Source organism: Rhinolophus sinicus, chromosome 4 (genome assembly GCF_057876585.1).
Source record: "Rhinolophus sinicus isolate RSI-liver-muscle chromosome 4, RSI-T2T, whole genome shotgun sequence".
In the NCBI taxonomy this organism is placed as follows: Eukaryota; Metazoa; Chordata; class Mammalia; order Chiroptera; family Rhinolophidae; genus Rhinolophus; species Rhinolophus sinicus.
In genome coordinates, this window is record NC_142504.1 from 62,556,926 (window position 1) to 62,578,155 (window position 21,230).

The following is a 21,230-nucleotide window of genomic DNA, read 5'->3' on the forward strand; positions in this document are numbered from 1 at the left end:
TCACAGGCTGGCAGGGAACTAGCACCCACTACTCCGGAATAAGAAAGCACAGTTCCCATGAAAAGAAGTGTTGTGGGCTAGGGGATCTTATCTGTGGGAACAGATTGGGAGGGGCCATGTGGTTAGTCTATTCAGGCCCCAGCTGCCTTCCCCCAAATGTCACAGGAGCTCATAATACTCTTAGTTTTAGGCTTTACAGCACATTGACCTCTGATGCCTTGACACCAACTTAAACCTTAGTGGTGATTAGAGCTTCTAGGGAGAAGATGAAGTGCCTCCCCTCCCTAGCAAGTGAATTAGGCTCTTGAACAGGAGGGAGAGGACCCCATGGTGAACTTATACAAATTCCCCTTTGTGGCCAATAACTGCAGTTGAGGGACCTGTGAGGGTGGGGGTGCAAGGAGTGTGTATCCCCAGAGAGCATGAATCCACATAAATCAATGCCAGATTTATCAGTTCCCTCAGTTGGGGGTCCATTTGCCACTTTGTAACTTAAATGTGTGGACAAAAAAGGGGTTCTGTGGAAAGTAACCTCACAGGGTGATCTGATCATAAATTTCTAACTGGGCAGGTCCTGGTGGATAGTCATGCCCCAGGCATGTAACTCAGTAAAAGATTTGTCTTTTCTGTAAGCAAGGCCTGTCTGTTGCTTCAGTGCATCTAGGTTAACAACCCTTTGAAACAGGCTGTAACCACCCCCAAGAAAGCACATAACCTTGTTACCCATCCTGTAATCCAATCCCTGCCTTGCTTTCTCTCATCTCCAGGTAATCTTCCTTCTGTTCTCTCTTTAATTTCAAATGCATAAATGAAGCTGCAAAACTCAGGAGCAAAGTCATTCTCAGGAGCATTTGAGATCTTGCTCCCTGGTATATGTGGTCAGTTTGGCTCAAATAAACTCATAAAAATTCCCTACGGTTTGGATATTAATGTCAACACTGCTCACTCAGTTCATCTCAGCGGAGCTCCCCACATAACCCAGGAGCCTGAGGCACAGGTTTGACCTCCTCTGGCACTGTGGTATCTGGCAAGGGACTGAGGACAGGGGAGGCCACCCCCTCCTGCAGGTGGGATATGCCAGAGAGCCCAGGTACTTCTTCCTGTATTGAGGAGGCCTTGGTAGCTGTGCCTCCCAAGGCTCAGTGAGCAGCTGGATACAGAGGGTCACAGGCCAGGGTCTGTGACACAGAGCCTCTCTTTCCTGGAGTACTCAGTATGCAACTAGCAACTACTTCTCTGTTTATACATAGTGCAGGCAAGGAGGGTAGTTTCTTGCATCAGAAGCCCTTGGGCAATTTTTTGTAGGTGGTCCAGAGACTCCAGGAGACATGGGTGTAGGTTGCTAAAGCCTCTGTACAGTGAAAGTCTCGGAGGGCCCTGATGGGAGTGCCTGCTGATTTAATTTGGACAGATGCTAGAGCCTTTTGTTGGAGGCACCCATTTAAAGCAGGCTGCTTTGCAAGTGACAGCGTCAATGGGCATAAGTAAAATTTGTAGAGGAGGACTGTGTTTTCTCCAGAATCCAAAAAGGACCAACAGATGTTGGGCATGTATTAAAATTGTAGATGCTAAAAGATCAACAGCTGTTTTTATGTTTATTTGTTTTTGACTGTGTCAAGGATGGAGTTGCCCTCAGTGTACTAAATAATTTTCAGGAATTTGACCAAGGTGGCAGGGTTGCCCCACATGTGGGGTAATGGCCCATCCTTTACTTGTGAACTCCTTTGTGAGTATTTGTATGTCCTTAATGAGTGTGTCAAGTGAGTCTTCTTGGAGGTGGATGTCCTCAGTGTAATGTCAGACCTGTGCTCCTAGAGAATGGTGGCATATGCAGTTAGGATCTTGCCTGCAAAGTCTGTGTGATGGCAGAGCTGGTGAGGTACCCCACGAGAAGCTTGGAAAAGATGTATTGTGTCCCTTCAGAGTTGAAGATCGACTGCAGCTAAGAGTCTGTTGAAATAGACACTGAACAGAACATATTAGCCAAATCTGTAGTTGCAAAATATTTACTGGTTGCTGATTGGATGGAGTCAGTAATTTCAATAACATTGGATATTCGGAATGGGGATCGCAGTGGATGGAGCCACAGCATTAAGGTTGTGATCGTCCACAGTGAAACACCCTGTGTTCTTTCCAGGTTTCAGAACAGGCTGAATTGGACTTTTAAAATGAGAAGCAGAGGGCATAGTCACGCCTTCACTAAGGCGGTCTTGTGTGAAAAATTTCAATCCTTGAAGGCCCTGTGTTACCTTACTTTGAGCTGTATTAACTATTTTAACGGGGCTGGGGATGGCCCATGGAATCCCATTTTTGTCAAGCCAATTTCTAAGTTAGACTAGGTGGCAGGAGTGCCAGAGACCACCTGCCAGGCACAGACCATACCTGAAGGCACCTCACGCCAGGATACAGTCAATTAACAATAGCTCTTGCCTTGGGGACCAGGACGACACTTTAGGGTGGGTGGAGATGGCAGTGCCCAGGAGAGACAACCGAACATGGAGCAGGCTAAAGCACAAGCTGGCCATCAATTAGTGGCTCCATCCCAGGCGGCCTTCGCCGTGTCAAGAGCTAGTCAGCAAAGAGCAGTTAGTGACAGATGGCCAGGTGTCCTGGGTCAAGGCTGAGCTCCCCTGCTCATGATACCAACTTGGTTTGATCATCTCTTTTTCACCTCATTGGTGAGGACGCGGTTCTAGCCCTAGCATTACGGGGATGGCTGAACACACAGTCCCAACACTGGCTAGATGAAATCACAGTTTATCTGTCACGTGCACTCAGCCCAGGGGAGGAGGACACTGCCTACCAGGCAGGGCCACACGGGTTGTGCTCGGGAGCAGAATGAATTGCCAGGGATTGTGGGAGGCAGGCCTTTTAGTAACAATAGGTTGAGATGTCCACTGGTTTTTGTGGGAGGGTGGGATTGTCTTGTTTGAGTAATTCCATGGCTGGCAGGAACTAAAACCCACTATTCAGGGATAATTGGAAACTGTGCGTGGTCCTCCTGATAAGGAGCATTGCTTAGCTAGGGGACCTTATCCACTGGAGAAGAGAGGGGAGGGGAAGTTGCAGGTTAGGCCATGGTTTTACCAAATGTTAGGGCAGCAAATCAATAATTTTAGGCTTTTCACCACTCAACCTATGGAAGGCTGACTGGGTTCTTTTTCTCTTTGTTTCTGTGATTCTGTTTATTTGTTCATTCACTCATTCGTGCAACGTGTGTATGTGTGCCATGGGCTGGCACTGTGCTGGATGCTGTGGTGGGGTGGTCGTCACAGTCAAGTGAAAAGAGACAGACACAAGATACATAAATCAGTGTTAGATGGTAATAAGGGCTACGAAAACAATAAAGCTGGTGATATGCCTCAGCTTTGGAGAGGGAGGCCAGAGAAGGCCTGTTTGAGGAGGGGATGTTGGAGTGAGGCCTGAGTGACATGAAGGAGCTGCTTGGAGAAACTGCATCAGAACAGGCTGTCAGGGCCAGGCGTGGGGGTGAGCAAGTAGTATACTTCAGTCCATTTTTACTTGTGGTGGGTTCTGCTAGCCAAATCAAAAGCAGAAAATAAAGAAGGACCTTTCCTGCTACTGAAAATGTAACTGGTTTGATTTCTGAGAACTTGACAGGATGGAGAAAAGTTCAGGCCTTTAAGAATGACCATTTGGCTCATGAAAGCAATAGGAGGCCGTTTAGAAGGTATGCTCCTGGGGAAGTATCCAGTTCCCACTGAACAATCCGAAGTGAAAGCTAGGAATGATGATGTGTATTCCAGAACCCTCTGTCCATCCTCTGTGGACCCTCCTAACTGTCCTGGAGTGACACCCCCCCTAAAAATCAAGGGAGTTGGAATAGATGAGTGGTTCTGATGCCGCAGGCCTGGGGACCTGAGTCATTGGTCTGCACTGGGGTCTGAGCTGCATGTTTCAGGAATTCCCAGGTAATTCTGATGGCATAATGGACTGAAAACCCACTGATGCAGTCCCACCACTCGTGTTATGGGGCTGTGGGTGGGTTAGAGGCCCATGGAGGGGCAGGGGCTTATTGCAGGTCACCGAGAAAGCACCATCTGATGCTTGACCCAGATTCCACCCACTGCCTAGTACAGCCCTGGAATCTAGTTTAAGCTCTTTGAGATTTTCCACTATGCTACTGAACCATTTTTTAAAATTAACATTCTTGATTTTCTGGATTATAAGCCAATAAACCTTGTTGACATGTTTTGTTCTCAAGTTGCACAGGAAAGTAAGTTTTCTCTCATAATGATGTCTTTTATTTATTTTTGGTGACAGTTTATGTTTCGGTGGTTATAAAAGCAAATAATCACAATAGAATGTACAGAAAGTTATACAATAAAGGTCATTTATAATTTTACCACTCAAAGATAATAACCACTTTTAGCATTTTGGTGTGTAGCCTTCTGAACTTTTTACTGTGTCTGTGTGAGTGTGCATATGTTTATCTTAATTTCTCATTTGATTTTTTTAAACACAAATGAGAATCATTTTTGTGATGATTTATAACTTGGTTAATCAGGAATCTCTCTCTCTTTTTTTTTTTGGAATCTCTTTCTATGCGAAATGATGCAAATGATGTCTATTTCCATATCTCTTGTGTACCGATGAGAATGGTTCAGGGTCCCACTGTGTATGATTATGTATTGTATTATGATGTCTGACCACATTCAAAACTGTAAAGAAACTATAAAGGAGTTGCTGAAGTCAGAAGAAAGTGATCACTTGTTGGTGATGTGTGTGCCTTGGTTAGTGCTTCAGGCCAGCCGAGAGGGTTCTGTTTTAAACCAGTGAGCTCCCTTAAACCAGTTAACTTCTGCAACTCTTTTCTCAGAAACATGCCATTTCTCTTAGCTTCCTACTGGTTCAGACTTGTGCTTGAATCAGTGAATCCAAACCACTGATGGCGGGCAGTGGCAGACAGGAGAAGGGGCCCGGCGGGACAGAGCAGGATAGGGAGTGGAGGCAGTCTGCGCTGGGAGTCAGGAGCTGAGGGTCTGAGTCCTGCCTCTGGTGCTAACTTGGGGTGTGAACTTGTAGGGCCTCTGTAAAGCGGTACTTGCTGGTGAGCATCCTGGAGATATTTTGAGAGTCTGGTGTTTGATTGCACATGAAGTGATTCATTGTGAAGGGCGTTGAGAATCATGGACTGCTACACAAAGGGAATGGAAGAGCTATCATTTCATTCATTTGTTCATTTATTTGCTGGTCACTGAGTGCTTGTGTGTAGTTGATTCTGCTCTATGCTCTCCTCATGCCTTGGCTTTCCTTCAGAGCACTTTTCACAGGTCATAATTATGTTTTTGTTTTTCTTTTTGATTACTACACTGGAAAGCCCTAAATATATCTATTTGCTAACAGATGCATCACAGCACTTAGACCAGAGTCTGGCAAATATTAGGCCCTAAATACTAATTTGTAGTGTGAATGAATGAATAATTTCCCCTGCTGTGAAAACTGTAGCAGTGAATCAGCCAGCCTCCATTCTCAAGAGGAGCACAGTCCAAGAAGGGAGAGTGGGTGCATGTGCAGTTCGTGCTTGCATTAGGCAGGAGTAGACTTGCCTTCAGAGAGGTTCAGACAAAGTACTTTGGGAATTCTGGGGAAGGAGATGTGAGGCTCAGGCCGGGAAGCTGGGAGGCCTCAAAACAAGGAGGTGACTCAGTTGGCCATGAGATCAGGCAGGAATTTGGCCTGGGCCGTGTGTGGAGCCTGCAGAAGGAGCAACATGAGCACAGGCATGGCCCACAGGAGGGTCTGCAGGAAGTTCCGTCTATGACGTGCATTATATGACCAGGGACTAGAAGGAGAGAGGGCCCAAAGGGATGTATTTTTCCTAAATTATAAAGGACCTTGAATGCCTGACCATAAAAATCTAAACTTTCTCAGGTAATAATGAGTTGACAGCTGATAATATTTGGGCAAACAAGTGACCTGGGGATGTGAGTATGAAGAGTATGTGCTACTGTTGGTGGGCAGATGGGTTGGGAAGTAGTAAGGGCCATGGTGAAGGTCGTGTCCATGAGCTGGAGAGGAGGAGCAGATGCGGGAGAAATTTGGGAACAGGCAGATTGGATGTGGGGTTGAGGTGATCACAGGGAGGGGTGGTTAGAGTGAGGTTTGGGTTTCTGGCAGAACCATTCATTGAGGCTAGAAACTTGGGGCAAAAGGTTTGGAAGAAATCATGAAAGACAGTTTGGGGTGCGTGTCCCTCTCCCTGGTGGGGTTAAGCATAGCTGATAGCCCAGGATAGAGGTCTGGGCTGGAGGGGGAAGTCTGGCAGTTTTTGGTTTATCTGAAATGAGTCTGGTCAGGGGTGGAGATGAGGCTCCCCAAATGTCCCAGTTACCTACTGCTGTGCAACAAATCACACCAAAATTGTGTGGCTTATTTAAAGCCAGTCATTCAATTTGAACATGAATGTGTAGGGCTTTGGGTGGGGCTCATTGAGAATGGCTATCTGCTCAATGCAGCATCTGCAGGGGTGGCTTGCTAGGCACTGTACCCAGTCCAAGATAGTCCACATGACGTGACAGTTGATGCTGGCTGTCGACTAGAACCAGTTGGGGCTCTTGGCTGGAACCCCTATATGTGGCCTCTCTGTGTGACTGCTTGGGCTTCCGCACAGCATGGTGGCTGGGTTTCAGGCATGAACATCTCAAGAGATGGGAAGTGGAAGCTGTCAGTTTCTCAAGATTTTGGCCCAGAAACTAACTAGTACAGTGTCTCTTCCACTGTTCTGGTCCAGCAGTCACAGATCGAAGGGGAGACAGAACTCCAACTCCCAATGGGAGGAATGACAAAGTTTAGAGCTCATTATGTCTTGTTCCTGGGAAGGGCTTAAAAATACCTGTTGAATGAATGAGTAAATGAGTGGTGGGAGGAAAGATACAGTGAAGGAATGTCTGGGGCTTGAGGGAAACGGTTATTTGAGATGTTTGGTGGGAGTTTGTGAGGAGAGGGGATAGGCTTGGGAGGTCAGTAGGATCTAGACTGGTGAGGGCTGTTAAATTCAGGAAGTGGGACTAAAGTGTGGGATAGATAGGGGAACCAGCTAAGTGTCTAGGAGGTCTGTGGTTTAGGAACAGGAGCAGAGGTGAGGCCTGGACCAGGCCCTGGTCTAGGTGAGGTCCCTGGGGTCCACAGGTGAGTGTGCACCCGACTCTCAGCTTTGGGCGTTTGCTGGCTATGGCCTTGATCCCTGCTCCGGCTTGCCTTCAGGCCTGGACATTCTGTCCCTGGCACCTGTGGAATGCACAGCAGGCACACCCAACAATAGAATTCCTAGGAGTTAGAGGGGGTGCCCCAGACCCTTCTCCTCTGGACCGGGTTGGTCTTACCTTTGCAGCAGATGAGAGTGTGGTTCCTTTGGAAACACATTTACAAATCTTCTGGGCCCAAGAAAGAACAAGGCTGTGTTTCCCCTGTGAACACAGCTTCTTCATGTGGCCATGACCCCCTGGACATCGAAGTTGAGGTGAACACAGGATGTGGCTTCTTTCTTGCAGACCCTCAGAGGGCTGTAGATTCAGTCTGAGAAGTGGGTCCATCATGCTGAGATTTGTCCAGGCCCTTACCTGCCAAGAGTAGACGCTGCCCAGGGCAAACGTGCAGAGGTGGGCAGGCCTCCACTTGGCCCTCCTCAAGGCCAGGCCTCACTTGGCTCTGCGTCCAGCCTGAGCCAGCTTGGATGCTGTCAAGGTCGTGCCAGGGGACAGTGAACCTCCTAGTGGCAGGCCAGCTGAGGGAGGTCCCGGCTGACGTAGCAGTCACTCTCTGAAGAAAACCTGATCTGCAGAGAGTGGATAGACAGAAGGAGCTGGCTGAGGCCCTGAATGAGTCTCTGAGTCACATTGGCCTTTTCTGGTCACTCATTTGCTCTGGCCTTCGACCAACGGGGAACCAACCCTTCACAGGCGCAGGGCACCTGGTCACGCTACCTGTGCGAACTTCTTAGGAAATGTGAGGGTGCAGAGGACAGAGGAAGGAGGGCTCCCTGGACCTGGACATCTTACTCCTGGGAATGAAGTTGACAGCCTGACCATGGTAGTCACCCAGCTGAATCTGGAGTTTTGCTTTCAGGGCAAGAAGCTTCGAGGCTTTAGCTGTGAGCTCACCCGGTCCCCCTGTGGAGTCTTCCCTGAGACTGCCTGCACCCTCACATGCCAGATCACGGTGCCCCTTCTGCTCTCGGGCCTGGGTATGATGACTGCAGGCCTGTTGATGAACACCATCCAAGTGCGTACTGGGCATCTGAGGGGACAGTGTGGGGTACTGGGTTGGGGGAACGAGGGTCCCCAGGCATCACAGATAGGACAGGCTGGGGGACACAAGAGGCCCCTGAGTGGGGCTGCAACTCTGAGTCTAGCCTCGATGCCTGGGAGTCTTGGGCTCAATATTGCTGGCAGAAGAGTCCTCCAGGGACCTCAGTGTCTGATTCACAATAGCTTCTGATGATCCTCTCTGAAGGTCAGTTCACATGAGCCACGTTAGCCCCAGGAACTAAAACCATTTTCCTTCTAGGGAAAGCAGGCTCATTAGGCAGGGCCTGAGGGGTTCGTAGCCTGGCTCTGCGATTTGCTCACTATCTGAGGGAACTGTTAGTGTCCCCCTGCCTCAGTTTCCCCATCCTAAGCTTGAGCTAATAAATGCTCCCAGCTTGCAGGATTGTGAGGATGGATGACTGAGTGCACTTTGTGTTGTGGCCCACGGGTGATGGGCACTATTCCCTCCAGCCCCCAAAAGCTCCGTGGGAGGACAAGAGCCAGAGCCCAGGCTGCGGGTCCAGGCCAGCAAGGGGCTATGGTGATCTCCGTCAGGTAGAGGTGTTTTCTGGGAGGCCCTCGAGGGATCACACACTCTGGCGTTTGCTTCTCCCGGTCTGTTTAGGGCTCGGGTAATGCTGTTTGAATCATTGAGGGTTTGCTCTGTCTACTTAAACATTTCTTATAGAGTTAGTATGTTTTTTAGAAAAATTACAAAATGTACATAAGTGAAGGAGGGTGGGTGCCCATAATCTCTGCCAACATTGTCCTGTTTATCCAGAACACATAAACACAGAAATATTTGGGATCATACTATATAATGTACTTCTTAACCTGTAAAATTAAATTTAAATTTATTTTTTTAATCCATGGAGTCATCCCAGATAGCACTCTACCTTCCTCAGTACGCACAGCATCTCCTTATTAATTGCTGCCTAGCATTTCCCTGTGCACTTGTCTCTGAGTTAGAGAGGGGTGATCAGCACCCACCCTGGCCCGTTGGTCTCTGAATGAGGCTCACAATGCCTCCCAGGCGGCCTCTGCTTGCATACCTCAGTAGATGGGATACTCACCCTTCCTGGGGCTGGGGCAGCCCATTGCATACTGACCAGCTCGGTGTTAAAAAATTTGTGCTCATCTGGGCTTGTTTGTCACCCCTTCCCTAAGACCTTCCTGCAAATACTGGGGAGAGACTCTTTGCCCTTTTCCTTCATGCTGGCCTCCCAGATGGCTTAATGCAGAATCAGGAAAGGTGTTCTGCCCTCCACCTAGACTTCCTCCTGGACTGGCATCCTATGCCACCTTTATGGATGGTCAGGCACAATCCCCACACTCCCTACTCCCCACATTCCACTAAATCTTCCACATTCTGCTGATCTCTCCTGACTGACAAATACCCTCCCAGGCTGTAACAACTGAGGAACACATAATGGGGTGAAGGGGCTCCAAGCTGTGCTCTACATAGGTGGCTGTGGAAGGTCAAAAAGGGGTGTCTTGGGAGGCAGGCCTAGAGTATACATGGGGAAAGCTGTCTGCAAATGCAAGCCTTGAGCCATTCACCTTTGGGAGATTCAGCAGCTGGGAGAAAGAGAAAATAGCTCTGGAAGTCATATCTATTCCTTCTCTCCACTTTGCAGATGTGGTTTTATGACACCAGGGTGCTATGAGGTTCAAGGGCACTTGAGTTTCTCTGGATCCCCAGCCTGTAGCACCACCTCCCTGCTCACTGCCACTCAGCAGTGCAGGAAGCAGTCAGTCTTGGCTCACCACTCCATACAAAAGCCCCACAATATGGGACAGGGTCCCAGCTCCTGGCTCCAACTGTGCCTAGGCCGGTGCAAGCCCCAGAGCAACGGGAGGAGCATGCTGGGCCTCGGCTTAGGAGCCTATAGCAAAGATGACCGTCTGGTTCGGGAGGCGTGCCTCATGGGCCATCCCTGGTGCAGTCCTGAGACCAAGGGCACTGGCTGAGTGCTGACTTCACCTCCTCTCAGTTTAGGGCCAGGGTTTTCCCTCTTTTTGGGGCCTGGGTTCAATCTATGCTTGGGCCTGGGGATTGAGGGCCAGTAAGTGGCCAGAGTATCAGTTGGGTTTTTTCAAAAATTTATTTATTACACATGGAAGGTATAAATATTTCTCTATTTAATAAAATAAATCTGAAAGCTGAGGTTAGCCCCTCTTTGACCACAGCCCTCAATCTTAGTTAATTCCTGTGTTATCAGGTGATGAATGTCCTTCCAGAACTTTTTGGGGTTTATGTACACACGTGTGTACTGGAGACAATAAAAGTGTTTTGGTTTTTTTTTTATTGTTGTTAGAGGGTTTGTGATTGCTCTTCACTGAATTAGAGAAGAATCAGACATGATCTCTGCTTTTGAGCAGCTGATAGCCAAACGCTGAGTAGAGTAGATGAATTCACTCATTCATCTGGTTCCGCCTTCATTCATTCAGCACATCCTGTTGAAATGAATCAACAAGCAGCCTGAACAGAAATGTATTATCTTACAGTTCTGGAGGCCAGGGCTCTGAAATGAGTCTAATGAGGCTAAAATCAAGGTGTCATCAGGGCCTGGCTCCCCCGGAAGCTCTAGGGGAGAATCTGTTCCTTTCCCTTTTGCAGCAGGGCCCTGAGAGTGCAGTGGTGAGCAGAAACAGACCAGCCCCCATCTTCCTGTTGTTTGTAGTCTTAGTGGGTGAGGCAGCTGCTTATCAGATCACCCCACAGATGAGAGTGAGGGAGTGGAGGCAGTGAGCAGATGTTTGCCTGGGAAGGAAGAGAGAACAATCCATTCTTCCTAGAGGAGTCAGAGAATCTGTAGTTAGCAGAACAGTTGGAGTTGGACCTTAAAGATAACGTAGCAGTTTCCAGGATGACGTGAGAAACAGCAAACATTCCGGGTAAAGGGATCAGTGTGTGTATAGATATGGATAGATGAGAGTGTGTTTGCAAAGAGTGAGGAACATGAGTGCACACTGTCAGGGACGGGGCACTGGGCAGGCAGTGAGGGACCCTGTTCACTCTGCTCTGGAGTTTGAGTTATATACTGAGAGCAAAGGTATTGTTGACTCTGTTGCCATTCTTTGTTTTAATAATAAATATCACGTATTTGTTTTATTGAAGTGTAGCATAGAAGTATAGAAAATTGTACAACTCATATGTGTACAGTTTGATAAAGCATCTCAAGGTAAATGCACCTTAGTAACCACCACCCACATCAAGAGCATTCTAAGCTCCCAGCAGATTCCTCTAGGCCCCACCCAACCTAAACCACTCTTCTGACTTCTAATACTGTAGATTTGATTTGACTGTTCTCAAGGTAAGACACTACTAGGAACATTCTTGAGTATGTTTTAGCGAGGGCGCAGAAGGACTCACATCTGTTGGGTATATGTCCAGGAGTGGAATTGGCAATGAAAGGTTATAAAAGCCTGAGTGACATGGTCATATATGTGCAACAAAACTCAACCTTGGAAGCTGGGTCAGAGATGACCTGGAGAGTTCAGCTCCAGGCAGCAGGGGAAAGCTGGAAGACTGGTGATGATTCAGGCTTCCCCAAGTACAAGATCCATTGCTTTTGATTGATTTCAGCCTCCCCAGTGCCTGGGATAAATTTTTAAAGTGTTGCTGGAGAGGGCAGTGGCAGAATTTAAGACAGTTGCCATGTTTCCCCGAAAATAAGACCTAGCCAGACAATCAGCTTTAATGTATCTTTTGGAGTAAAAATTAATATAAGACCCAGTATTATATCATATTATAATGTTATGTTATGTTATATTATAATGTTATGATATGATATATGATATGATATTAAGACATGGTCTTATAGTAAAATAAGACCAAGTCTTATATTAATTTTTGCTCCAAAAGACACGTTAGAGCTGATTGTCCGGCTAGGTCTTATTTTCGGGGAAACACAGTATGAAAACTTGGATGTCAGGATGTCGGGGAACACAAGGGGTTAATTAAGTCCTGGCTGGCAAGGCAGGAGGATGCTTGGAAACTCAATGGGCAAGGCAGGGCAAGGTGAGCTGGGCGAGGAAGGTGGAGTTTGAGGGGCCTCTGGGATGTCCACAGGTTCAGTCACCAGTGGGATCAGCAGCTGTAACACTATGAAGGAAGATCTGAGCCCGTAAGGTCGTGCGTCAGCAGCACAGAGCCCAGTGATCAGTTGGAGTGCTCTGGCTGTGGGTAACAGAAGACCTAACTCAAAGTGACTAAAAACATTTATGATCCCTATAAAGAAGTCTGCAGGTTAGATAACTCCAGCACTAGTTAATTCACTGCATTAACAGTGTCAGTCAGTATCCATGGTCCTCCTGTTTTTCTGCTTTACCCTTCCATGTTTCTTGACTATGTCGCTGAATAGACCCCCCATGGTTGTAGAGTATGAGTCCTGATGTCTAAACATGACTTCTCAAATCTACTTGGCCATGCTAGTGTCCTAGCCCACACTCAAGGAGGATGGGACTCCCTGCAGAAAATTTCACCTTCCAGCCTTCACCCCCTTCAGGCTGTTTGTTGATGGAGAGTGAGGTGGCTGTGGAAAAGGTAACTCAAGGCATGCAGGGGAAGGTAACTCAAGCCTTGGAAACGAGAGCATGTGGACAGAAAGGAGAACTGAAGACAAAGCGTGAAGGAAAGTCAGAATTACAGTCAGGAGGTCTACAACTCCCAGGCTCCTGAATGCAAAAAGCAGACTTTGAATGGGCTGGAATGAATCCAGCCGTGGGAAAGGATTGGTCAAGAGCAGTGTGTGCCACAGGCAGTGAGTAGTTTGGTGGTGGTAGCCTGATCTTCCTCTCTGCTTGGTTCAATCTGTCCCTTAACAGGGAGTTTCTCAGCTGTGGAGTTGGAATCTTGAAAAAGAGTGATCCTTTGTTTTACTGAGAAAGTGTGTTACTTCTAGTTGAATCAGTCCCACAAGGCTATCATGTACCCTGAAAACTACCCAGAGTGGAAAAGTCTATGCCCATTTTGAAGAATCAGGGATTATTAGACTTTGGTGAAATTTCTAACTTTGTAGACTTCCTATGTGGAAAGAGGAAATACAATCCTTTAAATTAAATTTTAAAAAAAATTAAAAGGGGAGGAGGTGGAAAAGGAGGTTGACTGGAGGTTAAGATGGAATGACTAGAGAGGTCAGTGTAGGACAGGGGTTGTAGTCTTGGACACCAGCGCAGAGAGTGCAGAGAAGTGCCCGTCACACAGTAGGAGTTTAGTACATGCTTGGGTGAGGGTGTGGGGGGTGGGGTGGAAGATGCCCTAACAAAGAGAGAGCAGCAGAATGGAGGTTAGTTAGAAGAGCCAGTGGAGGTTACTGCTTCCTTTAGGAAGAGGGGCATTGCTTTGGGGTGCAGGGGCAGTCAGAAGCTTGCACAGCATTGAATTATGATGGGTGATGACGGGAACTCATTCAAAATTTAGTGATGCTGAGGAAGAGGGGAGGGAGAAGGCTTCCGTGGCAGGGGAGGCTGAGAGGAGGGGTTTTATTTTTACTTTTGGGTTGGCGGGTACTTGGTTTTGCATGTAGGCAGGGAAAGAGAGCACACAGGAGCCTGTCAGGTTGCAGAGGAGGTAAGAGGGGATTTAGGGTGGGGGGCACTGCCTGGAGGCAGGAGCCCAGGCAGTAGGGAGGGCCTATGTCTGTGAACTGAAGGGGAGACCACCTGTGCTGGATGGAGTGTGGCAGCTGATAGGACAGCTGCACAGCTGCATTGGGGCCAGATGCTTCTGGATGACCAGGACTGAGATAATGGCAGCATGTCCTTGCCTGGTGACATGGTTTTTTCCTGAACTTTTAGGAGAGAACAGACTCACAATTCCATCAGAGCTGGTAAAGATTCTGAATTTCACAGCTTTGTAGATAAGGTAAAGGGAGAAACCAAGGAGTGAAGAAACCATAATAAACAATGGGTCTTTAAAGGACCTGGCCCAATCTCTTGACCTCCAGGCCTGGTGAGATGTCTTAGCATGCTGCTTTATAGGTGACTCTCCAGGGCCTCACCTTCGCACAGCTCTTGTCCAAGGGAACGGGAACAAAGGCTTCCTGTCTCCTAGTTGACAAAGTTGGTTTTTCTCAGCTCTAGCATTCCAAAGCCAGGAGTTTCTAGTACGGGGGTCACAGATATCTGTAGGGGACAGGGAGCTCAAATAAGTCAGTAGGATCAGATGGAGCGTTACAAATTGGTTGGGGAACAATGTAATTTGCATGTTAAACAGGTTGGAATAGTTTTCACTTCACAAAGAAATTTTTTCACTTCTAGTTTTCTTGAAACGTGCATCCTTTTCATTCTTTTTATTTTTAATTTTTATTCCTTTATGTTTGATAAAGACCTGGATAGAGGCACAGTCTATCTGTTTTGACAAATCCAGAGCCCCCCCATATGATACTCCAGGACACCTTGCACTTGACCTCGGTGCCTGGGAGCAGCAGAGCAGGCCTGGGGCTGCCCGGGAGTCCCTGCCCAGCTCTCCCATTTCATGAGAATCTCCCAGCTTTGAAATTGGTGACTCATTCCTATTTCTACAAATACATTGTTCATACTCAACAAAGCGTGCCTGCAGGCTAGACCCATCCTAGCCCCCAATTTTCCCAGGTGCTGAGGACCACAGAGAGAAAGAGACTCTCTTGAGGCTACTACTAGTTCTATTCACTGAATATATTAAGAAAATTTCACAACTTTATCATTGTTTTGTGTTTAGTTTAAAGTCATTTAAGAAACTGGTCTTACTCATTGATTTTATAGTGAGTGAGAAGTAACTTGTAGAAGCTTCCCTCAAGAAATGTCCAGGATATGCCAATATGTGTGTGTGTGTGTGTGTGTGTGGATTGAGTTTCTTATTCTGTCCCCACCAGCACTGGCCCGTGTTTATGGAGGTTAAAGACCTGTTGACTTTGGTGCCACCCCTAGTGGGCCTGAAGGGGAACCTGGAGATGACACTGGCGTCACGACTCTCCACAGCTGTAAGTGGACACCTGGATACCTGGGTCACCTACCTCTTGGGGAGGGACACATCTGTACCACCAGGTCTCCCTGAAGTAGCTTGTAAGTGGGTGGATTGGACTCTCTGAAAAGATGAGTATTATTGGGTTTTGTTCTGTCGTGATGTTCTACCTGGTTACTCCGGCCTGTCCTCCTGTTTTTCCATGGTTAGGCTCTAGTAGTGGCGAGTCTAGGCCCAGCCCCCGTGTGTCCTGAGTTTCTCCTTTAACCCAGTGTCAGGTAGGGCTCTGTGCTCCTCTGCTCAAGTCTATGTACTGCCCCTGCTCAGACACCTGAACCCCGAGCCCAGCTCCACACATTCACACTGAAGCCATAGTGAGCACCATAGGCTTGATGGAAGATTTCGTAGAGGAGAAAGAGGATTGCATGCTGTTAATAATCTTTGTGAGGCGGTTTTGTTCTCTAGAAGGGCTCCTTGAATACCGGAGGGGTTTTACTCTGGGCTCTACCCAACCAGCTTCCTAGTTTTGTCACTCTTTTTCCCTCACAGCTATCCAGGAATTGAAATTGTTTTCCTCTCTCTGATGCCCATTTGTAGATGAAAAAGGACGGTGGTAAGAGGAAGTGTGGTGTGTTCAGGAAACTGAGAAAAGAGCTACAAACTTAGCTGGAGTGCAGAGGGCAAGGGGATGGGGCTGCCTGGCAACAGGAGGCCAGAGAGATTAGGTGAGGGGTGGTCAGCTGAACAGCAGCCCCCAAAGATGTCCATGTCCAAATCTGTGGAACCTGTGAATGTTACCTTATATGGAAAAAGTTTTTGCAGGTTTGATTAAGTTAAGGGCCTTGCCATGGGAGAACATCCTGGATAACCCTACTGTTACAAGTGTCCTTATATAGAAGAGGCAGAAGGAAGTTTCAGACGGAAAAGAAGGCCTGCGAGAGAAGCAGAGTCCCAGAGAGAAGTTTTTCAGAAGTTCCCAGAGAGAAGGTTTTGAAGATGGAAGAAGAGCCACGAGCCAAGAAATGTGGCTGTCTACCTGCTGCAAAAGGGAAAGGAACAGATTCTCCCCTAGAGCTTCCGAAGGGAGCCAGGCCCTGCTGACACCTTGATTTTAGCCTCATTAGACTCATTTCAGAGCCCTGGCCTCCAGAAGTGTACGATAATACATTTCTGTTGTTTTAAGCTACTAATCTTTTGCAATAATTTGTTACAGCAGTAATAGTGAACTGACACACATGGGTCCAGATCATGTAGAGCCCTGTAGGACATTGAAATGTTTTAAGCAGCAGGTAACATGATACAGAAACACACACTACACACACACACAAACACACGCATGCCCATGTATACACATACACGCATGCATGATTATATTGGTCATTTAGGAAGAAAAAAATGTTGATGGTTATCTCTGCCATGCTGGCATTTCAGATGATACGTTTTTATTTCATAATGCTTAACTGCAGTTTAAACACTTCTATATAATGATCGTATTTTAGAGTTATAATTCTTTTAAAGTACATAAACCATGGAAGGAAAAAGAATTAGTATAATTCTTTACAGTGGTCTATCCAAGGAGAACAGCCCCATTATAATCACAGTAGAACCTTTAAAGGCATTCAACACCCATTCTTACCGTTTTGTAATCATCGTACTAAGATAGAAATTAATACAATAAAAACACAAATTTACATGCACAGGTCAGTGGCTTTTGACAAATCTATCTGTCTGTCTGTCTGTCTATCCATCCATCCATCCATCCATCCATCCATCCATCCATCCATCCATCTAGCCATCTAGCCATCTAGCCATCCATCCACCCACCCAAGAAACTACTACCCCAATTGAGATATACATGTACAGATTTGGAAATACAAATACAAAGCTCCTGACTGGGAAAAGTCAATGTTGTAAAGTTATCAGTTCTCCTTGTATTAGTTTATAAAATTAATGCAATTACTATCAATATGCCAAAAGGATTTAGGGAAACATTTGACAATATTAAAGTTTATCTGGAAGCATGAGTGAGAATACCAAGGAAATTTTGGTAGAAAAAAAGAAAGAATGTTAAAATTGGAGTTCCAGATTTTAAAATTTAATCTAAAGCTATAGTAGTTAAAATATTTTGCAACCTGTCTCAATTGATGTTATCATAGAACAAAATCTAGATCTAAGCTCAGATATATACAACTATACGAAGTGTGATAAAAAAAAATACAGTGAATATTTAAATTTTTAAAAATTTATTATAGTAAAAGGTACATTGCCATTAATCTCCCTCAAAATGAGCCCCCTCACTTCAAACACACTGTCCCATCGTTCTTGCCACTTTCTGAAGCAGTTCTGGAAGTCCTCTTTCATGAGTGTCTTTTAATTGTGCTGTCATGACTGCCTCGGGATCCTGAATCAATTCAAAACATTTAATTTTCATGTCATTTTGACTTTTCGGGAAGAGCCAGAAGTCGCATGGTGCCAGATCTGGTGAATAAGGTGGATGAGGACACATTGTAATGTTTTTATCTGACAGAAATTGCCGTACCAGAGAGATACGTGACAGGGAGCATTGTCATGATGCAGGATGAAACCGTTTGCCTATTTCATGTTAATGCATTTTCGTGATCCATGATTTATGGCACACTTTAAAACACACCTCTCAACCATAGCTCATACCCAACTGACTGAACCAAACAAATTGAAACTTATCACACATTGTTATCATATGTGCCACTTCCCGTATTGAAGATCCCTGCCTTTCCCTTGGATGGCATTTGGCAGCAGCATTCACTGTATTTTTCGATCACACCTCATAATCTATTATATGATAATACTGGCATTTTAAATCAGTGAAAAAGTATGAATTATTAATAAAGGGATCTGAGATAATTGGTTCATTCTTTAGAAGTAATTTTTCTTTAATTTATGTCATGCATAAATATATATTTTGAAAGATTGAATAATTGAAAGTAAAGCAATGTACCAGAAAAACACACCAGTAGTTTTAGAATCTGGTGATAAGGCATACTTTTTATGGGCGGTTGGTTGGTTCAGTTAGTTAGAGCGCAGTGCTCATAACACCATCGTCGCCAGTTTGATTCCTACATGGGCCAGTGAGCTCTAGTTGTGCCCTCCACAACTAGATTGAAAACAACTTGACTTGGAGCTGATGGGTGCTGGAAAAACAACTGTTCCCCAATATTCCCCAATAAAAATTTAAAAAAGAAATACTTTTTAAGTAGCAGAACAAATGTAAAATCTATAAAGGAAAGATGATAGCCTTGTCTCAATTAAATTGGAAGCTATATAATAATTTGTTTTAGTTTCCTAGGGCTGCCTATAACAAAGCACTACAAACTAAATAGTTTAAACAACAGAAATGTATTGTCTCAAAGTTATGAAGGTGATAAATACAAGATCATGGTTTTGGTAGGGTTGGTTCTTTCTAAGGCTGAGAGGGAGAATCTGTTCCATGCCTCCCTCCTAGCTTTTGATAGTTTACTGGCTGTCTTTGGTGTTCCTTATCATGTAGACACATCACCCCCATCTCTGTCTTTATTTTCACATGGCATTCTGCCTCTTTTCCTGTCTGTTTCCAAATTTCCCCTTTAAGTAAGGACAGCAGTCATGTTGGAGTTTGGCACCCACCATACTCCAGTATGACCTAATCTTAACATCTGCAACAATCCTATTGTCAAAAAAGTCACATACCAAGGTAGTAGGGTTAGGATTTCAAATTCTTATTTGTGGGGGTGGGAGAGAGACACAATTTTACTCATAACAATTTCCTTGCATAAATTTAAAAGGAATAACCAAAAGGGGAAAGAGTCATATAAAATAACAAAGAGTTTGTATTCTCAAGTATCTATGTAGCTCTTTCATATCAATGCAAAGATAAACCCTTCAATATCTAAATAAACAGGAGACATGAATTGTAAATTAATGTTCATAAGTAAATGAGAATATAAATCAACATAGAAAAAATTCTCAATCATACTATTCATCAGTGGCTATTCATTAACCAATGAATTTTATTGCATATCAGGTGTCTCTGATAACTATGAGTACATCCACAGTTGTCAATAGTGTGGGACATGGGAATTCTTAGGCACTAATGTTGGCAAGTGTAATTTGGTTTTCAGAAAGGCAGTTTGTAAAACTGTAAATGTGTGTAAACACTTTACCCCAGAAATTCTGTTTCTGGTAGTTCTCCTAAAGAAACACAGACACAACCAGAACTTTCAGTACAAGAATGTTCTCCCATAGCTTTTTTTCCCTACTTTTTATTTTGAAATAACTATAGATTCACAGGAGGTTGCAACAATAGTACAGAAAGGACCTTTGTACTCTTCTCCCAGTCCCCCCCCCCATGTTTACATCTAAGGTTAACTATAGTACATTATTGAATCCAGGAAGTTAACATTGGCACAACGTATGTGTAGAGTTCTGTGTCATTTTATCATGAGTAGAATTTTTTTTTTTTTTATGAGTAGAATTTATGTAACCATCACCACAATCAAGAAACAGAGCTGTTCCTCACCACAAAGATCCTTCAGACTATCCCTTTACAGTCACAACCACCCTCTCCCTTTTCCCACCATCTCTAATCTCTGGCAACCACCAATCTGTTTTCCACCTTTATGTTTTTGTCATTTTGAGAATGTTACATAAACAAAATTTTATAATATGTGACCTTTTGAGATTGGTTTATTTTCACTCAGCATAATGTCCTTGAGAGCCATCCAAGTTATTTGTTGTATATATCAATATAATTTATTGCTTTTATGGCTGAGTAGTATTCCATGGTATAGATACACTGCTGTTTGTTAAACCATTCGCTATTGGAGGACATTTTGGTTGTTTACAGTTTTGACTATTACAAATAAAGCTGCTATGAATATTTGTATACAGGTTTTTGTGTAGAACAGGTTTTCATTTCTCTCTCTGGTTTGTCAAGGAATGAAATTGCTAGGTAGGATGATAGTGTTTGTTTAGTTTTTAAAGAAACTGCCAAAAAGTTTATAAATTCTCACCAGCAGTTTTTGAGATAGGAGGTCTGACAATTAAGTTTGCGAACTTGCCACTGTGCACTTACATTGGCAGCACTGTACAAACAGCTCGGTAAGGTTTCATGACCTCGGTGTATCAGTGTCTCAGCTGTGTTTGTGTCGACTTGTGGCAGTGTCTTGCTGAGTGGAGTGCATTGTTGTTGTTGGCGTGTTTTTGTGTGCTGTTGCAAGAATGTCTGAGCTTGAATTAAAGCAATGAACAAACATTACATTTCTTGTTAAACTTTGCAAGAGTGGAAGTGCAATCAGGGACATGTTATTTCCAAGTTTATGGGGATAATGCATGAAGAAAATGGCAGTGTACAGATGTATTAAACATTTTTCTGATGGGAGAGAACGCGTCACTGATGAAGAGAGGTCAGGGTGGCCAGTAATGAGCAGAACTGATAAAAACATTGCAAAAATTTGTTGAATTGTGCGTCAGAATCATCGGCTAACTGTGAGAAGCATAGCGGACCAAGTGAAAATCCATAGAGACACAGGAAAATCTTAACTGAAAATCTTGACATGAGAAAGGTGTGTGCAAAAATGGCCCAAAGGAGCTCACCGATGAACAAAATTTTGCAAAGGAGAGTCGAAGTTTTTGGAGAGGCAAGACGATGTTTTGGGCCATGTTATCACTGGTGATGAAACATGGGTGTACCAATACGACCCTGAAACAAAGCGTCAAAGTGAACAATGGAAGTCAGACAATTTTCCATGACCAAAAATGTTCCGTCAGTCCAAATCAAGAGTCAAAATGATGTTGCTAACGTTTTTTGATATCAGAGGGATTATTCATTATGAATTTGTACCAACTGGATAAATAGCTAACCAAGTTTACTATTTGGAAGTGCTAAAAAGGCTGCGTGGAAAAGTTAGACGAAAAGGACCTGAGCTTTTCATCAATAATTCATGGCTCTTGCATCACGACAATGCACCAGCTCACACAGCACTGTCTGTGAGGGAGTT

General features: G+C 45.0%; 1 protein-coding gene across 16 annotated transcripts in view; it reads left to right on the top strand.

Moving 5' to 3' along the window:
* The window catches only part of SLC41A3 (solute carrier family 41 member 3), a 71,702-nt gene that overhangs the window by 18,686 nt on the left and 31,786 nt on the right, over positions 1–21,230 (top strand). For 7 of the 16 annotated variants that reach the window (XM_074340446.2, XM_074340437.2, XM_074340439.2 and 4 more), the window contains exons 3-4: positions 8,089–8,244; positions 15,128–15,235. The exons of 2 other annotated variants lie outside the window; for them this stretch is intronic. In XM_074340446.2, coding sequence (XP_074196547.1) covers positions 8,089–8,244; positions 15,128–15,235 — 264 coding nt within the window. The remainder of the gene's footprint in view (positions 1–8,088; positions 8,245–15,127; positions 15,236–21,230) is intronic. 7 more of the 16 variants (XM_074340445.2, XM_074340441.2, XM_074340443.2 and 4 more) reach the window with 2 other exon arrangements.